Below are 18,174 nucleotides of genomic sequence, written 5' to 3' on the forward strand. Positions count from 1 at the left end.
AAGGAAGCGGGCTGACCTAAACGACACAGCCAGAACCTCATGCAATGGAGCGAAGCAAAAATAGGTAGAGACGTCTGCACTCAACAATAGGGCAATAAGTACAGACAACTAGATTTATGGACATATTATAAACAATGATTAAATAATTATTAACCTAGGTGACCTCGCGTTTCTAACTGCAATTTATGTAAATTTTCTTTGCAGCTTGTTAGTATCATCGAAGTATTGAAGATTGAGCCAGGTTCTGCCTTGTAGTGATATTTACGTTTTTAAAGTGCCAATAAAATCGCTGTAATAATCCTTTGTGAAAGGCAAGTGAAATGAAACAATCTCCTAGGTATTTATGTTAACACAATATCTTGGAGTAAGTATTGCTCTGGTTCAAACGCAGCCACGCCTGGTTAAGTTTTGAGGGCAATTTTATCGCAATGGGTACATTTCTACTACTAAGTAACTAACTAATCTTTGTAGTATTTTTTTATTTTATTTAATTTAATACATATTACTTATGTGTTTATGTTGATACCCAGTAAAGTCCGCTCCTGACTTTCGAACAAGTCTTTCAATGCACGGGTAAACGGTTCCAGGATTATATAACATCCTTCAGTAAGTATAGAATAGAATATTTATTATACCCATTTCGATGTGAAATCTAGATTTAATTAAGCACAGAGGTTTGGTGGGTTGTAGTCTTTAAGTGCTTTTCATAATTGTAAATTTATTGACAAATGTTAACAAAAAAAATAGAGCATCGATATATTGAAAATCGAGTATAAAAATGAAATTAAGGGTATGAAACTATTCATCAATTTACTTTTAAATTCACTTTTGACTTTTTAAAGAAAACAGTAAATTTTTCCAGTTGTTTTTCTAATAAACAGAGAGTTAAATTATAATATTTGACTTTGATTTAATATTTCCTACTTAATTATGTATTTGTTTTACATTTTGTAACTTCCTTGTTACCAGCCTACGTAATAGACATTCTACTGTTTACACAAAACATAACATGATACGGAAATTTGTCACACTTGTAAAACTAACACAAATACTACGATAGTAAAATAATTTAGATATCTTGTAAACCGGAGAAATGTTTTTTTTTTTGTCGTTTTTGGTAAATAGATTTCCACAATTTATTCAAATTGCTGATCCAAAATTACCTCGCAGAACATCACTGTCGTCAAATTTTCCTCCTCATAATATACCATCAGACCCATCTATTAGATTGTCTGATAGTATATTATGTGTGGTAAGTATTTCAGTGGCCTCTAACTTTTTTTTAAGTCGGGATTTTTAGGACGGTTGAGAGATTTTTTTCAAGTTTCGCCAACGCGTCAGCTCATGACTTAATCTAAGAATCCGATTGGTCCAAAACGTAATCGGGGAATCTAGATAAATATGCGTGCGTGAACGTTCCTTTTCTCCCAGTATACATCTCCACTTTCTAAGTATGACCCATACTCACAAAAGTAACTTTAAAAATAATAACAAATGACCTGTCGTCTCCACTTTAAATTCTTGAACCTTTTATCATGTAAATGGCTTATTTATATCAATTAAGTGAATACAAAAAGTAATCGTTCGATCGTATCCTCTTTTTTCATTAGTACCTTGTAAATCGCAAGTATCCTTTCAATACTCAATACTCAATACGTTTATTGCATTCCACAATGTGAACTTAGGTGGTAGGTACACAAGATACATTAGTTTTGGAGCATTGTGGGCCCTGTAGGGCAAACAAAAATAAGAATTTGGAGGAGGGCTATTAATGACATTTTTAGTTTTACAATTAATAATAATATAGGTAAAGTATTTCTACAATTCTTATCTACCTAAACCTTGGTAAAGGATACTTGCGACTTATAATTTAACATAATTATTATGTAGTTTTTATTTACAACTCAAAAAACACACTGTTTGCTGAACATTAAAAGGCAAGTAATATAGGAAAATTTATTTTGTTATTCTTCAAATTAATTTTTTTGCTACCACTGGCCTACGATTATTAAGACCGCAGTTTCTCTCACATTCAACTCTTTTCCTCGTAATTGTATATGCAGAACAAAATAAAACAAATTTTAATTTTAAATATTTTATTCATTTGGTACAAAGCTTTTTTTATCATACACTGTTGTCGCTGACATGAACATAATTATAAATGAAACGAATTTCAGAATGTACTATTTTCAATAAAAAACATAATTAATGTTTTTATTTTTCATTTTATTAATGTTTCTTAATTAATTTGGAAAGCCCGGTGTATTTGAACTTTCGTTAGGTAGATTCACACATTTATATGCCAAAAGTGTCTTTGGCAGATAAATGATTATGAATACAGAAAGGTAAAGGGTATTTCTCACAAAGACAGAATCAACTCCTATATCAATCTTTATTATGAGTAAAAGTTCCACGGCCATCTCTTAGAAGGAATATCATTCTAGTTGCGCGATCGTGGCAGTAGAATACGTTGTAGTATAGAGATCTCTCTCTTCGGCAATAATATAACTATGTATATTTCTATTAAACAAGGATCAATTTACCTTACATATAAATAATCATTAATCTGCGTCTAAAGGCTGGTTGTTGTGTTTCAGAACCTAAGATACTAGTGGTGACCCTGACTGCTTAACCGGAGGTCCAGGGTTCGATCTCCAGTTTTGGGTGAAGCATTTGTGTGACGAGCATTGGTTTTAGTGCCCAATGCCTCTAAAAGTAAACCCTTTGCTCTTATGAACGCAAGCAGTTGAATATTGTGTCAGACCGTTTACAGAATTGAATAATCACCACGGGTACAGGAGGTTATCTCGAAAGCAATTCTTGATATAGAGATCATAGCTAAACCACATGTATAATTATAATATGAACTAGAACATTAGAAATGTACTTCCTAAATATAAGTGCCTAACGTTACCGGGACTTCTCGACAACCTTTCGCCTACCACTACTGACATTATTCACAATCGGAGACACTTTCTCAGTTTCTAATTTTCTTTTACTGTTATTTTTCTTGTAACTGTTGATGTAGAATTTCCCAAACATATAAATGAACGCGACGGCATTGAGCAGGCATAAAAAGTTCAGGATTCGCGGGAAGTCGCACTCGTAGAAGAACACGGCGGCGTTGTGAACGAAGATTATCAAGAATTGGATCTGGAACACAATCGTATAAGGAATTAGAAAACTTTCACGAAACACATTAAAATGTATTTCAAAAATTCAACTGCAGAAGTGCAAAATTCAAATAAGCTTATTAATATGGAAAAGCATGTATTTTTTCTTCCTAAAAGATTTAAATCATATTGTAAAGAATAAATTATAATAAAGCTGAATAGGCTTTTTTTTAAATCAAAAAGACACTTCTGTTCCTGAGGTTTCTAGGAATTTCAATTCTAAATTCATCTTCAAACACTCGACTTTTATATTAAAATGACATCCATGGAGTTCCAAATGAGGAAGAGTGATATTTTCCAGACTAACTATTATATTTCCGCACTGCTCAGAATCTAGTTAGAAAGAAAATGGAATACGTACCAGTTGTATCATTGTGACGTGCTTCTTCCACCACACGTACTTCTGGTACTCAGGCCCAAGGCTGGAGATCAGGTAGTACCCATACATGATGACGTGCACCATCGAGTTCAGGTAGCCCATTAAAATCGTATGTCCACCTGGAAACAAGAAAAGATTTATCTTTTTATGAGTGGTTTGGCAACGGCAGTTAAAGTGTGTCAGGCTAGAAACAGAAGGCGGGATACAAAATACAAAATTATTTAAAAAAAAATGTGAGTTCTATAAAAATGTAAGAATGTGTCAGTAACCCAACTTCTGGTATTTAGGTCCAAGATCCATACCATACATATCCATACATAATTATTTGACAACGATCAATGAAATTTGTATAGCTACCACTTTGAACTACTAGGTTGTACCAAACAGATACACAACGAACATAAACAGGAAATTAACGATTACATGGCAAATGCTAATCATCCCTAGATGTAGAGGGTGAGATAAATTATTACTTGAAAACATCCAAAACGCCGCAGTCTTAGAGAGATATAAGAGAAAACAGGATGTAACAGGACCCTGAACTGCAGTGGTACCAAAAAGCCATTAGTTTTATGAAAAAGTTTATTTTTGAACTTGCCCGTAACGGAAACAGGCAAGCCACATCTTGGGCCATAAGACTAAATTAATATAGAATAAAAGGTACACATTTATCACACTAAAGTTCAATTATGACACTTAAATTTTCATTTACCTTAAAGTACCTTTAAGTTACCTTTTTTCAATCCTTTGTAGATTGCTATACAGAGGACTATGATGATACTTAAACATATGACCGAAGATCGAGAGAAATTTCACGCGAGTTGTGGTGCATGTGGATATGTGCAACTTTGCTATCAAAAGTGATAATACATCGGCGGCAATCTATCACAACTGGGCTCCAATTCCGTTATTTACGATTTTGACACTATTTGTATTTTTGTAAGCATTTTTTTTTTCATTTTCATTTGTTGGCTATAGCCAAATTGGCTTCCCGGAATGATATTTATAAATATCTAAATCAGCCTTTGTACAAGCTTAAGTTTCGTAAAACTGAGACAATTTACCTGGGAAGTATTTCGCTCCAAACCAGATGACGAGCGACATGAGTGTGTGATGGTAAACGTGGAGGAAGGTCACTTGGTTGTTCTTCTTTCTTAAAACGAAGAAGACTGTGTCGAGAAGTTCCGTGATCTTAGCGAAGAAATAGTACCATACCGCTCCAGCAATCTGGAATTCATAATTAGGTGTCATGATGTCAGTGATTCATAATCAATACTTTTTATCAATACGTTTTATCTTATGTTAAAACGTAAAATTTTCAAGAAATTTCAAAAATTCCAAAATTGTGACTCTCATTATTTATTTTTCAAACTTATTTAATCTAATATTTTTTTTAAAATTTTTGTGTGATAATTTTTTTTTAATTCAATTTAATATATTTACTGTATAATAATAATGTATTCATCAAAATTAAAATTAATCTTCATCAATGTTATTTAATGTATATTATATAAAAATAATATTGTAATAAAAATGTGAACTATTATATGAATGGTGTGTACACCTGTAAGTGACATATTTACACTGCAGGGAGAAAAATATAATAATTGTATACATAATATTTGTAAATATGTTGTTGGTGTGCCTTTAATTAATAAATAAATAAATAAATACAAGGTGATTTTTTAGTCGTATCACAAAAGTATCTCAGATCATATATCCGACGTAAAATACCCCTAGGCGCGATTATTATTTTTTTATTATCAACTAAGATAATAAGTAAAAGAAAAATAAAACAAGAGAAATCTGAAACATACTCTTAAAAATGATAAAAACGCCGCCGCCCGCGACCCTCACCATTGTTACAAGGCTCAGACCGTGCTCGCAAAAGAGCTGTGTTTCTAAAAAACTACGAACTGCATCATAATATTGAATGAAAATTGCATTTAAAATTTATTCAAATCTCATAAATACCTATTTTTTATCATGAACATGTTCTATTCATTGGATAGATACATGAACTGGGCTGCTTTTGTAAGACGACTAAAAAATCACGGTGTATGTACATGTTACGGCAAAACATTTTGAAGTGCTAAAAACTTAGATGTAAAAAAAAAAATTAAGCAGTTTATTATATTTGATATGCATAGTGCGTTTTATACCAATTGTGCATATCAAATATAAAACGTAGTTGAAGGTAGTTAATAAACAGAATTAATGTTGGTAGCGAGATTTTCAACCATGTATAAAATTTTATGCAAATTAATGTTTGCCACTGAAACAATTTCTGGTTTGTTAATAGGACACTCTTTTTTTGTTTCCCCTATTAACTAATAATTTTCAATTAAAAGGTTATTTCCTAATTTAACATTTAACTAATTTAATTAAGTTAGTACTTACGCCAAGTCCTCTTGGGCTGTTTGAGTAGTCAATAGTTTCACACGCTAGGTTGTAATCCTTAGAAATTATGTAGTAGCTGCCCTGAAAAAATAAAGAAAACAAAATTAGTTTATCCCTTTAGTGGCCGTGTTAAGTGGATGGTTGCGGGTTTGAACTTCAAGCCTGCGATAATGTTAAAAGTTAGTATTTTTTTATAATCAGGAACCGCAAATCTTTTGCCAGCAAACGCAGTAAATTACAATTCAATACTTTCCAAAAAGCAGAGAGGATTTGTAACAGAAATGGAATATTTATATTAGAAGTGTTTCTATAAGAGCCCATCTGTATCCATTTACTTATGACCTAAAAGTATTAAAAAATAATGGAAATAAAGGTATTAAAACCAACCGGAAAATTCAAATCACAACACCGTACTTATGTCCAACGGCTATTTACGTTTTAAATATTTACAGTTAATATATATTTGATTAAGACTAAGAAACATGTTGCTTTTGTGATGATTAGAAGGGCATACAACTTGAGTTTAAACATTAATCAATACTTGCAAAGTAAACTGGCAAATATTTGAGTCTGAAGTGCATGTAAGATGCATGCATGCGGAAAAACATTATGCAACGGTTACTAGGAGTACAGACAGAGGAACATGTTTATGATGGATTATTTCGTGACTTCAAGATTTATACTTTTAGGATATAGCATCAGTAGGCAGATCAGGTAGCTGGCGTTAAATAGTGAAAGCCCGAAAACCTGGTATAAAGGCGCGATTTAGGAGAAGTCTTCTGTCTCTCTTAGGTGTTCAGCAGTGAACTATAAAATCTGAAGCTGATGAGAAACCGAAAAATCTAAGTTACGAGATTGAACCAACAAAACCGGTCAAGTACGAGTCGGACTCCCAGCACAGAAGTTCCGGAGTATAAGCTTTAAAACAAATGTTACAAACGATTGTAACAACGTTAATTAGCCTCGATTTTTATTTTTTTGTACTAAATATATAATAGGTGACAATGTAAATTGTCTAGCTATTACGGTTCATGATGTAAACCTGCTGGCGGAGGCACGGGTAGACGGACTAACCGTATAACTAGTCTAGTCTAGTCTCCGTCTAACCAGGTATAACCTTTGGGAAAGAATTAAAAAAAAAACGAATATTTGTCTAAGACCCGAAGTGACGCAAAGAGCATTCACGACATCATTTCTCTTAGTCAAGAAAAAGCAAACCTGCAAGCGTTATTTAAAGAAATGACTGAAAACATTGTTTGAATATGACGATTCATGTGAATTAATAAGAAGAAACTGCATTTCCATTCATTTCCATGAGTTGATGAGAGAGATTTCAATTTTCATTCATGGTTGTAGAATATCAATGATATCAACGGAGGTTCATTTTGAAAATTTTGGATGATGAAGCAATTTCGTAAGTTACATGTAATATATTCAGTTTATTAACCACTTAGACAATTTGCCTTTTAATGTGTGTTAATTATCACACCGGGTCAAGTTGAATGACACAAGTAATTTGGTAAATAAATTAATTTACTGTCGTCTTTAGTAGAGAATTTTAAATTGTATTTAAATAGAAAAAGTATTTCAATGTTTATTAGATTGTGTTAAAATACGTCAACGCTACGTTTTGGGGTATTGTACGATGATTATTCATTAAACTCAGATATATTATCATTATTTTTTGTATTCAGCAACCGATTTGAAGGCTAAATCGTTAAATAGTTTTTTATAATAAATGTATAAAATTACATGCTCAATCAACATAATAGTTTACGCCAAGTCGTTGGGTCAATCAACCACTCATATGATTTTAAATAAAAAACTAAAAGACAACAAAGAAAAAATGATAGAGGACAAACTGTATGTCCCTTTTCACATAAACATAAACACAACAACACAGTAATAAAAAAATCAACTTTCGTTCATCATCTCACAAAAACTCAAACATTTGGAACAAAAGTCGCAAACACATTCAGGTAATGACTTCATTAGAGCATTAAGCAGAGTGAGTGCATGGATGAGGAGGCAGTTAATGTGGGAGTCAGTGCGGGCTTTCAGTAATAGCCCGCACTGACTCCCATATTAAAAGAAATAACTCGGGAAATTACGATTCGCGACGTAACAACTTACAGAGGAATTATATTAAGCTGTCAAATGCCTTCTACTAAAACTGAAAATTTACTCTGACGAATATAGTCTGGATAAGCTACTTAACCCAATAATAAAATAAAAAAAAGAACTTAAAAAAGGCGTATCTGCTTTCGTAAGATTTTAGTTAACATTGATTGAGTATCCAAACGATCGAGTCAGTTTGAAGCTTGCTTATTGTCAGTTCCATATAACCTATTTTGATAGTCATAGGATTGGCAAATTTCCTCATGTTTTTAATAACAATATGCGCTTATGCAATAAAATATAGTTATTTTGCTGTATGTTTAGAATACAATTTTATGTATTTTGAAAATAACTCAAATACTGTTGATATCACGCTTACTATTCGTAAGTTTTTTTAAAGATTCTTGTGATATTTCTCTGTTCCTTTCTTTTTTCTGGCTATCACTTTGACTTTTTTGATAGTCACGGTATAATCGACATCACAAGTTTAAAATTATTAATGTACATTTTATATTTAATAACTACAAAAAAAAATGCCACACAACAAATAAATATGAAAAACAATGAACGAAAAAAGAACATCATTAGGGACGCAATGCAAGGTAGGTCGGTAAAGCAAGAAAAATAACAAAACAATCTTACCGTGTAAACTAGAAATAAGCTGAATCCCACTTGAAATAAGTTGTACAGGAAAAGCACTGTTTTCAACTCATAAGCTGGCCTTTTCTCCATGAACTTGGGTCCACAGTTTTTGCAAAAGTAGAGGTAGGAAGAAACTATCGATAGGATGATGAAGGGATTGGATATGCCCCACCATTGTGCCGTCCTTGGATCTAAAAACATAAAGGAAAATAATAACAATTTTGAAAACATGCTTAAAACCAACTCCAATGAAGTTTGAGAAAAAAGTCTCAGCTGATTTGAAAGAAGATGGAGGTTACATGTCAACGGTTATATACGAATATGTTATCTTCTACTTCTGACATAATATATACCTTGAACTTGACACTTCGCAAGCAAGGGGATGATATATACTAGAGATATATTTGAGAATTATGGTAAAAAAATAATTTAGGACCTTAAAACACAGAGTTATGATGAACCAAAAAAAAAAATTTTTTTACTATGTTTTACGTAATATCTATGTTTAGGATGAATTAAAAAAGAAACTAATAATATTTTGTAATAATTCGTACTCACCAGCCAATTCATGTACATAATAATTATATTTATCCACAAGACTATCTAACAACCCAGCCATGTTGGTCGCACGTTCGTACCACCTCCGTACCACGAGTGTTATGGGACGACTCCTCGGCTTTACGAAGAAAACAAATTAAATCATATTCCTTTGACGTAATTAACACGAATAATACATTTATTCCGTATGTACCAGACTAACGAAATAGATTGAACAGTGATTTGCAACTATACGAAAAAACGTCACGGAATTTAATACAATTATTAGAACAAAATTGAAAGGGCTGCTGTCTTCTCAGTTGAAACTACGACTAATGAATAATTTAATGATTATGGTTGCATTTGTAGGCTCCAGTTGTATAATTAGTATTAGTAGTATTAATGAAGGTATTAAGTAATGAGTACTAAGTAAATTTAATTTATATTTGCACAATGCTCTGATGTGTAGCCTTTCACATTGTAGATTTTATTAGAAATCTATTTATGTTCAGCTGGTACTTATAAAACAGAAACATGAAATTAATCTAATTTATGGGAATATTATATAAGTCGAAATATTGGTTTTAAATTAAAAATATCGGAATTTAAGTCTCTTCTTTTGTGTGTGATTTTGGCCTCCTTCTCGGTTTTAAATTGGGTTGTAACTTGGTATGTATATACGCTGATTACCCAATTTTATTATGACATGGAGCTGATCTGAAACTGAAGTTGGAAGGCAGCATTTAGAGAGCCTCTCTTCTCTTAATGTGCATTCACGAGAAGTTTGATACCAAAAACGAAGTGCGGAAAAGTTAGTTTTTTTTTAAATATTATACTAAATATCTGCATTTTTGATATTTTTTCTTTTATGAATCGAAAAATTGAAATATCTTCCGGCCTCGGAATGGTCGTCTCACATTAACTACACCGTTGGTCACCTTTAGCATACAATATGACTTTCAGAATGTAGAGTTCAGAAGGCTTACCGTCAACTCATAAAGTAACATACCTAATGAAATCTTTGCAGCATGACAGCGTTCTACATAAATTAAGACATAAGAGGCTGCTCTTCTATACACAACTGCAATAATATTTTAGTGGTGTTATGCTATAAAACCATCACCTTGTCTTGTTCAGGATTTTACGATGCAGATTTGCCAATAAGATACCAACAGGAATTAATTAATCTTAGGGAAACGTGGGTAACGGCTACATAAATATGAGAAAACTATAAAAAATGTTGTGTTCAGAAACAAAGAGGAGTATGTGGAAAGAAATAAATATTAAAAAATAGGAGTTTTTATCGGCAAAATATGAGAATCATTTGGCATTTGTTTGCCATACACTTCACATAGCACGAGAAGTGTATGGATTAATTGTCTGGTTAAAAAAGATTCAAAATAAATGATCATTAATTTTAACCTCTTTCAAAAACCTAGGTAGTTTTGTCTTCAAGGTCAATTCACGATTCCAAAAAAATAAACCACGTTTACGCACTGATGAAGCTGGATAACAAAAGCGAACTTTGTTTAAACTTAATTAATTATTTATTTATTTTTTATCGTCACTTGTTTTATTATGAGTCAACAAAGAGTATATGAACACAAAATTAACTACGAAAGTGTCTGAAAATATTAATCACAGAGTAAGTTTTAGGTACAAGTTGATATTATATTTATAAAATTGACACTGACATCTTTTTGATGGTGACCATTACCATCATATCTGAATTTCTAGATAAAAACTCATTGGAAATGCGATTTTCATAAAGACTTTTTGGCTACCCTAAACTAAAAGTTTGTTGAAAGAGGCTGTACAAATATTTTATTTATTGTACGCTAGGAACTTAAAAATAGAATGCATTATAAACGTATGGTCGAACACAGTTTGTTTTATTAATTTAATCAATCTTTCGCTTAAAAAACGGTTTCTTGGCATAGAGACTAGCAGGTAAAAAAGAAATCTTGAAAAAGAAATGGATACGAAAAGGCCACCTCCGCGTCCTGATCCAGATCTCCAAGTCTATAGAAACAGAATACTGAATCACTGTCTGACTGACTTTTTTTTTATAATCGAACCAGCCTAGAAATGCTTTCAATTTAAAACTTCTATTTTGGGGCTACTGAATAATAATTATATTTATGGCTTTCTCATGCAACAACGCCATCTAGAGCTTTGTCAGTAAATTAGCGCACTTAAATAAATCTCTTACTAACCGAGAGATGGTGTTAGTTGAGCAAATTATGCAATGCAAATTAAAAATTGGCTTTACTAGAATATCAAAGGTATTTTATTTATTAGTAGGTAATATTTATTGAACATTCGTTTAGACTTTTAATAGGTACTTATTAGAAACATATAGTCAATTGCAAACTTGTAATTTGAAAATTGAATTAATGAAAAGTATATTCTTGCTTTCGATCTAGATTCGAGTATTTGAAGTCTATGATTCATAACAATGTTTTCCTTCACCACTAGTCAATTGTATTTTCAATTAATAAAGTCGCGAAAGTGAACCTCGCACATACAGATTCCTACGTAAAACCTTCAGGCCACCACGAGAATTTCAATGAACACAGGGAAATAAAACATTTTGCATACTAATTTTATTTTTTTATGTTAACATAATAATGTACGTACATTATAACAGATAAATGCTCAATACTAGGCTCGCATATAGTAACTAGTAATTTCATTAAACTATATAGCCTACATTCAGATTGAGACTGTAAGCAAATTAGATCTTTTAATACACCTGAATGATAAGTTACACAATTAACAGTTATAGTTTCTCCAAGTGATTTTCAACCACAATTCTGACTTGGCCACAGTCTCAATTTTTCTTCAATCATTCCTTACAATTAATATGTTGGACAGACGATGCGTAACTTGTGCATGGGATATGAACCACAGTATTACAGAATAGATTTCGGCTATTAGTCTACTGGATGAATAAAAATACCTCAACCAATAGCCAAGCATCATCAGGTACCCAGTTACAAATATTTGCATCGTCGGCTAACATTTTATAAAAAAAAATCGTCAAAACTAGTTAGCTTTGACCTTTTTGCTGGTACCATTCGCGGTACTACTCTTGGTTTTCTTCTGTGGTGTCTTAATGTAGGTTTCGTAATAAAAGCTTCCAAATAGATAAACGAATTGCAAACTGTGTATGGCGAGTAAAACGTTGATCCACTTGGGGTAAGCGCATTCCTTAAATATAGGTATCACGTTGTGGACGAAGATTATGGCGAATTGGACCTGAAAGGAGACGGATGTATTTGAGTTAGTCACATTCTAGAATATGTTGAATAATGGAAATGAGGAAATATAGTTGGAATATAATGTGTCTGGCAATTTGACAAAACTGGAAAGGCGACAGACATTGGATCTGTATTTTAACGCGCTGTCCGAAATACGGAGTTGCTGTAACAGCTGATTCAGAAGCTATGAACATAGACAATTTATTTTTTCAACCACATCAATAATACTGGAAAAAGACTGTTCTTGCAAAAAGTAGGTTTTAATGACCGGAAGGCCCAGCGCCACATCTTAATGTAATATATTGCATTTGGAAAACCGTGTCAGAGCACGACACGGCGTAGAGCGGAGTCTCTCTACTACAACAGCAAATATATTACTTTAAAAGATGCTAGTGCTAACGTATTTATTTTCCTCTGCTTTTGCTTAGCCAGTCTCCCACCTTTTTTCGCTTTCTTATCTCACTGCATTCAACTGAATTCATATATCATTTCAAAGTGACTGTAGTTTTTCTCTTATTTCTTACCAGTTGCAGGGTGGTGACGTGCTGTTTCCACCAGATGTACTTCTGGTATTTAGGTCCAAGACCAGCTATCAGGTAATACGTGTACATGATGACGTGGACGAAAGAGTTGATGATACCGAGGAGGGAAGAATGGCCATCTGGGAAAGAGAAACAGTTATATTACAGAACCGGTCAACTGCTATTCAACTCGCGACATCAAGGGCTCCGTTCAAATCAGCTGAAGAAAAAACAAAATTGATGGTCTCTCATCAAATATATGACAAGAGCATTCTGATTGTCTATAACGACACATGAGGTACAGCCTGCAGACCGACGTACACATAGCGGAGCAATAATAGTAGGGTTATATTTTTGCTTTAGATATGGAAACCAAGATTAAAGAAATGAAAACTCTGTTAAAATAGCTACAGTTTTCCGTAAATCAGAAGAAATTGAAACTACTTTCCATCTTAAATTAGACTGGGCCGTAGGATACAAACAATAATGAGACTTACTCGGGAAGTATTTGAGTCCAATGTACGATGCAATAGGCATCATGAAGTGATGGAACACGTGCAAGAAGGATATCTGCCTGTCCTTCTTTCTTAACACAAAGAATATCGTGTCCATTAAGTCAATCAGCTTCACTGTTGTGTACCACCAAAAGCCATTTAACATCTGAAATTAAGAAATAGTAATGGTATTATCTAGCTTATCGTAAGTTTATGTGCTACCTGATGTCAGAGTTTAAGTAGTAGACCTGTGATGTGGACTGATACATCCTTGATAAATGATAGGTGTGCCGGAATCAAAGGCTATCTGTCGATGATTTATTTTACAGTTTTTGAAGAGTGATAATTACTTTTCTGTATAACAGAGTAATTACCAAAGGATTCACATGACTACAAAAAAACGCTGGCTTACTGGGTCGACGATTTCAAAATCAATGACTTGGAATCAATTTTCCTCAAGAATCAGTATTTGAAAAAGGTAAGGAGATAGTACATATAGAAAATGTCGCATTGGTACTGTCCTGCTTTGGGATTGAACCTGCAACTAGTGTATGTTTATGCACGCGTTGCAGGTTCCATATAGAAAGAAATGCTACTTGACCACGTTAATGCGGCTATATCGTCACAAACTCTCAAACTTGACCTCTTTTAAATATAAGTATAGTTAAACTTACTCTTCTTGAGTATATATTTTCTGTATAATCAACAGGTTGACATGTAATGTCATAGTGATTGAGCCATCCTGCTGCAAGTCCCTGGAAAAGAAAATGTCATCATTTTAAGACCATGTGCTTTCGCATAGCCAATTTTTGGTTATTAATTACACTACGAGATGTGCTACTTTCTGTCCGGTGTAAAAAATACTTTACCGGTACATTCAACTAACTTAAATCTCTAAAATACGTATTTCAATCTCATCTACGTATCTATATTCACAATACCTTACTGAGAGGATTTTAAAAGGGACAATAATATTCCTCGTTTCAAATGTAGCCGGAAAACATTATCACTAAAGATACTCAACGAAACATGTTTTTAAATAGAAAACAGTTTTAAGCATTTTGCTATTTTTGGATTTTTTTATTAATTGTTATTTGGGAGAATAACACCCCTCTCAAAGTTTTGGTCATAAAGGCGAAACTCGGAGAGCAGAATAAATTGTGCAATCATTGCGTATTAAAGGTGGTCTGCAGCTATTAAGCTTTACAAATGGATCTCATTTTCCAACTTTTGATTAACATTTGTATTGTTTTCTCTTTTTTATATTGCTTATCTTAAAGCGTAGCTTAATCTTAAATTATACGAAACCCTCAACTTTACTCACCAGAACAAATATATAGAAACTAATACATATTTGGAATATGTTGTACAGCATAATAGGTGTTTTCAACTCAAATGGCTGCAGGTTCTGCATGATGCGAGGACCTAATCTCTTGACGAAATATAAATAGGTCGGCAGGATGATCAGCATGTGGATGTGAGTGGGGAATAAATCTCGTGTTCTATCATCTATGAATATAAATACATGGTTTACGTTAATAAGAGTTCTATTAGCAGGTATAGGGCCCCGATTCTGCTATTTACAATGACCGATGAATGAATGGCAATTGAATTGAATTTGAAATTATTCCTATTCTCTTAAGCATTAAGCCAACACTTTAATTGAAAATTCATTGTGTGAGTGTACCGTCCCATTCTCACTTTCCAATTACTGTGTAGGAAAATAACTTAAGAAAATACGAAAATTGTTATTTTGAGCCAAATTTCATTCATTCCATTGTAAATAGCAGAGTTAGGGCCCTGAACTCTGGTGAGTTCTCCAACCAAAATTGCGCCATGGCACCCTTACAATGTAGTACAAAGAATCCTTGCTGTTTTTCTATGATGTACAATAAATCATAACAAAACTGTTTTGTCGGATATACGTACTCGTCGAATATCATTACTACGTCGTAGCGGACAAATCATTTTTTAAAACAATGTTTTCTTTTAAATAGGTCAGAGCTGGCGCTGACCGGTATTTTCAACTGTCGGTACAATATCAAAATTGGCATATGCCGCCAAAAAAGGTGAACTTTGCTTGCATTGTCCACTTTCAATTAATACAATGTCATAGAAAAGTAAAAGGTACTATTGTGAAGTAAATTGTTTAATAAAACGTGGTTTTATTCAGATTAGATTACAATATGAACATCATACATAATTAACATTGTTTAATATTCACTTATAAATAAGTATCGCCCATTGTTTTATTTAAAGTTTGATCTTTAGCCCTACATGCTTTTGGTTACGTAACTATTAGAAATGCAAAGAATCTAGCATAATTATTAGGAAATTAAAGGGTGCTGGTGAAATGTTTTATGAATAATAAATTATTTGGCACTTGTATGGTCGTGATTGCTTATGATTTGGTACTATACAAAGGTAGAGTCATGGTCATGGCACTAATTAATGCTTATAAGAAATTCGTGCTGGAGGTCTAATTTATAAATGATAACCAGATTTAATCACCCAAAAACATTAAAATGAGACTAGCACTTTTGAAGTTTAGTAGGAAACATACGTCCAACAGGTTAATAAAAAAATTCATTACTTTTCGTAATGAGTAACGAGCTCGGCCTTTGTTTGGGAAAAATATTTCAGCTTTAGGTAAGTAGCTAATATTAATCTTCTTATAATAAAAATGTTTTCACTTTGGTTTTGGCATCCATTTAAAAAAAAAATCGTTTCAGTAAGATCTGCCTATGTTGAAACGAGGATCATTCAGGTTGGAAGGACTAAGTGAAAATCGTGTGGTAATTTGCTTTGACAGCTTCATAGCTACATATATCCTTTAATCCGTATTTAGGTATCTGTTCTTTATGTTAGAGAAACGATTTAAAATAAAAATAAAATATATCTTAAAGGCTTGTGATATTGGCCTGAATATTTTATTATGTATTGTATTCAAATATTTATACAATAGCACATCACAATCACAAACACGTGTCTGTGATTGTGATGTGTGTGTGGAAATATTTAAAAGGTACAGAGTTCTTCAGAAAAAATGCACTCGTAAACAATTTGCGATGCAAATACTGGACTTTACTATGACGTTATTCAAGAAACTGACGTACGGTAATTTAGGTAATACGATTTAAATTATTTGACATCTATTCACAATAGCATAAGCAAGAAAAATATTTCAAAATTATCAATTTTCGCAGAATGAAGGGTGGAAAGGTGATCAATGCGATCTTTTTCCCAAATCTTCAGGACAAAAATATGAGTATTGTGTATTTGGAAGAAAAGAAGCGTTCTAAATACATACTTCTAAGAAAAAGTGTTAGACCGATGCTTTAGTATCTTATTAAATAGGACAAAATTATCAGAAAAATGATTAAAATTATACTCTCAATGTATGAACCTGCGCCCCAAACTATATTCTAGTCATTTTGCGGAGTTTTTGCGTTGATGTCACTTCAACCCTGTATTAGCATATTTTGACTTTAATATGAAATCATGAAATCTTACCACATAAATCATAGAAAATGAAATTATATGTATCTTGTATCTTCGCGAGTAACGTCGCCATTTTGTTGGCAAATATTGCTTCTATACTTTATCACTAAACTACGAACATCTAATAAGTAAACGAGCCTACTACAGTCACCACTGCACAAAGACTAAAAGCGTTGGAATTGAAACATTCATTATAAACATGAAGTAATGTATTCCCGATTTTAAATGAAAAGTTACAATGACTTGCTAATAATAATATACGTAAGTCAGTTACAATTATCGCTCGGGAACATCATTTGGCATGAACTAATAACGAACAACCCTGTCTACCTGTTTATTGGCTCAATTTTCATATTTCATTTTCCGTCAAACTTCAAAGTAATTTCGCATAACGGCCGCTGTTAGACCAGAAAGGGTATCACATTTTTTTATTTGTGAAAGAGACATCGCTCTAAGTCGTCCATTGTGCTATCCCACTTCCACAACCGCAATAATATTGATTCAAGAGGCGGTGATTGGTTCTTAATGAGTTCCGAAATATCAATTATCAAAATCATCGGCCTAGCCTTTTCCCAACTACGTTGGGGTCGGCTACCAGTCCAACCGGTTTCAGCTAAGTACCGGGAGCGACTGCCTATCTGACCTCCTCAACCCAGTTACCTGCACACGATACCCCTTGGTTACACTGGCTGTAAGACTTTTTCAAGCTTCTGACTACCTGTAACGACTGTCAAAGATGTAGGAATAACAGCCCGTACGCACAATTTAACGTGCCTTCCGAAAAACGGAGGAACTCGTTATGACAAAGATGGTCACCCATCTACGGACCAACCGCGTCAATCATAGCTTAACCTGTGATCGAATCACTTAGCTTAGTCACGAGCTCCTCAAATATCAATTATCAAAATAGGAGAAAATAAGTTAATGCAACTACTTTTTGAGAAAGCATCTGTTCATGTTACGAATGAAAACGTTCTATTAGTTCCAATACTCGGCCTTTTACTGAGGAAGGGCTTTGATCTTTCATCTCTTTCTGCCACTTTATTTTGGGTGTATATTTCTAGTATGCATTCATTGAGAATGTGTCCTTGATGCCTGACGTATTGGTAATGATTGAGCAAAAGAAATTTCAATAAATAATGATGA

General features: G+C 33.1%; 2 protein-coding genes across 2 annotated transcripts; both read right to left on the bottom strand.

Moving 5' to 3' along the window:
• Window positions 1-2,079: 2,079 nt before the first annotated feature.
• Window positions 2,080-11,070, bottom strand: LOC113495290 (elongation of very long chain fatty acids protein AAEL008004-like). The gene is made up of 7 exons (XM_026873959.1): window positions 10,672-11,070; window positions 9,271-9,388; window positions 8,713-8,903; window positions 5,953-6,033; window positions 4,617-4,779; window positions 3,535-3,671; window positions 2,080-3,153 (listed from the first exon to the last, which is right to left on the bottom strand). The coding sequence occupies exons 2-7, from the start codon at window positions 9,329-9,331 to the stop codon at window positions 2,911-2,913; spliced, it is 876 nt and encodes a 291-aa protein (XP_026729760.1). The 5' UTR covers window positions 9,332-9,388; window positions 10,672-11,070; the 3' UTR covers window positions 2,080-2,910.
• A 774-nt stretch (window positions 11,071-11,844) lies between these two features.
• On the bottom strand, window positions 11,845-17,624 carry LOC113495429 (elongation of very long chain fatty acids protein AAEL008004-like). The gene is made up of 6 exons (XM_026874144.1): window positions 17,041-17,624; window positions 14,852-15,036; window positions 14,202-14,282; window positions 13,531-13,693; window positions 13,037-13,173; window positions 11,845-12,510 (listed from the first exon to the last, which is right to left on the bottom strand). Exons 1-6 carry the CDS (start codon window positions 17,099-17,101, stop codon window positions 12,298-12,300), a joined length of 840 nt encoding a protein of 279 aa, XP_026729945.1. The 5' UTR covers window positions 17,102-17,624; the 3' UTR covers window positions 11,845-12,297.
• Between the last annotated feature and the right edge of the window lie 550 nt (window positions 17,625-18,174).

This window comes from Trichoplusia ni, chromosome 6 (assembly GCF_003590095.1).
Source record: "Trichoplusia ni isolate ovarian cell line Hi5 chromosome 6, tn1, whole genome shotgun sequence".
NCBI classification, from domain to species: Eukaryota; Metazoa; Arthropoda; class Insecta; order Lepidoptera; family Noctuidae; genus Trichoplusia; species Trichoplusia ni.

Bases quoted from the DNA above. Each gene is read 5' to 3' on its own strand.
- LOC113495290 (XM_026873959.1), bottom strand. From the start codon at position 9,331: ATGGCTGGGTTGTTAGATAGTCTTGTGGATAAATATAATTATTATGTA. The intron at 6,034-8,712 runs GTAAGATTGTTT...TTATTTTTTCAG, and splicing joins GCTTATTTCTAGTTTACACG to GGCAGCTACTACATAATTTC. The intron at 3,672-4,616 runs GTAAATTGTCTC...TCTTGTTTCCAG, and splicing joins TGGAGCGAAATACTTCCCAG to GTGGACATACGATTTTAATG.
- LOC113495429 (XM_026874144.1), bottom strand. From the start codon at position 17,101: ATGGCGACGTTACTCGCGAAGATACAAGATACATATAATTTCATTTTC. The intron at 15,037-17,040 runs GTAAGATTTCAT...TTATATTCATAG, and splicing joins CATTTTCTATGATTTATGTG to ATGATAGAACACGAGATTTA. The intron at 12,511-13,036 runs GTAAGAAATAAG...GTCTCCTTTCAG, and splicing joins ACGTCACCACCCTGCAACTG to GTCCAATTCGCCATAATCTT.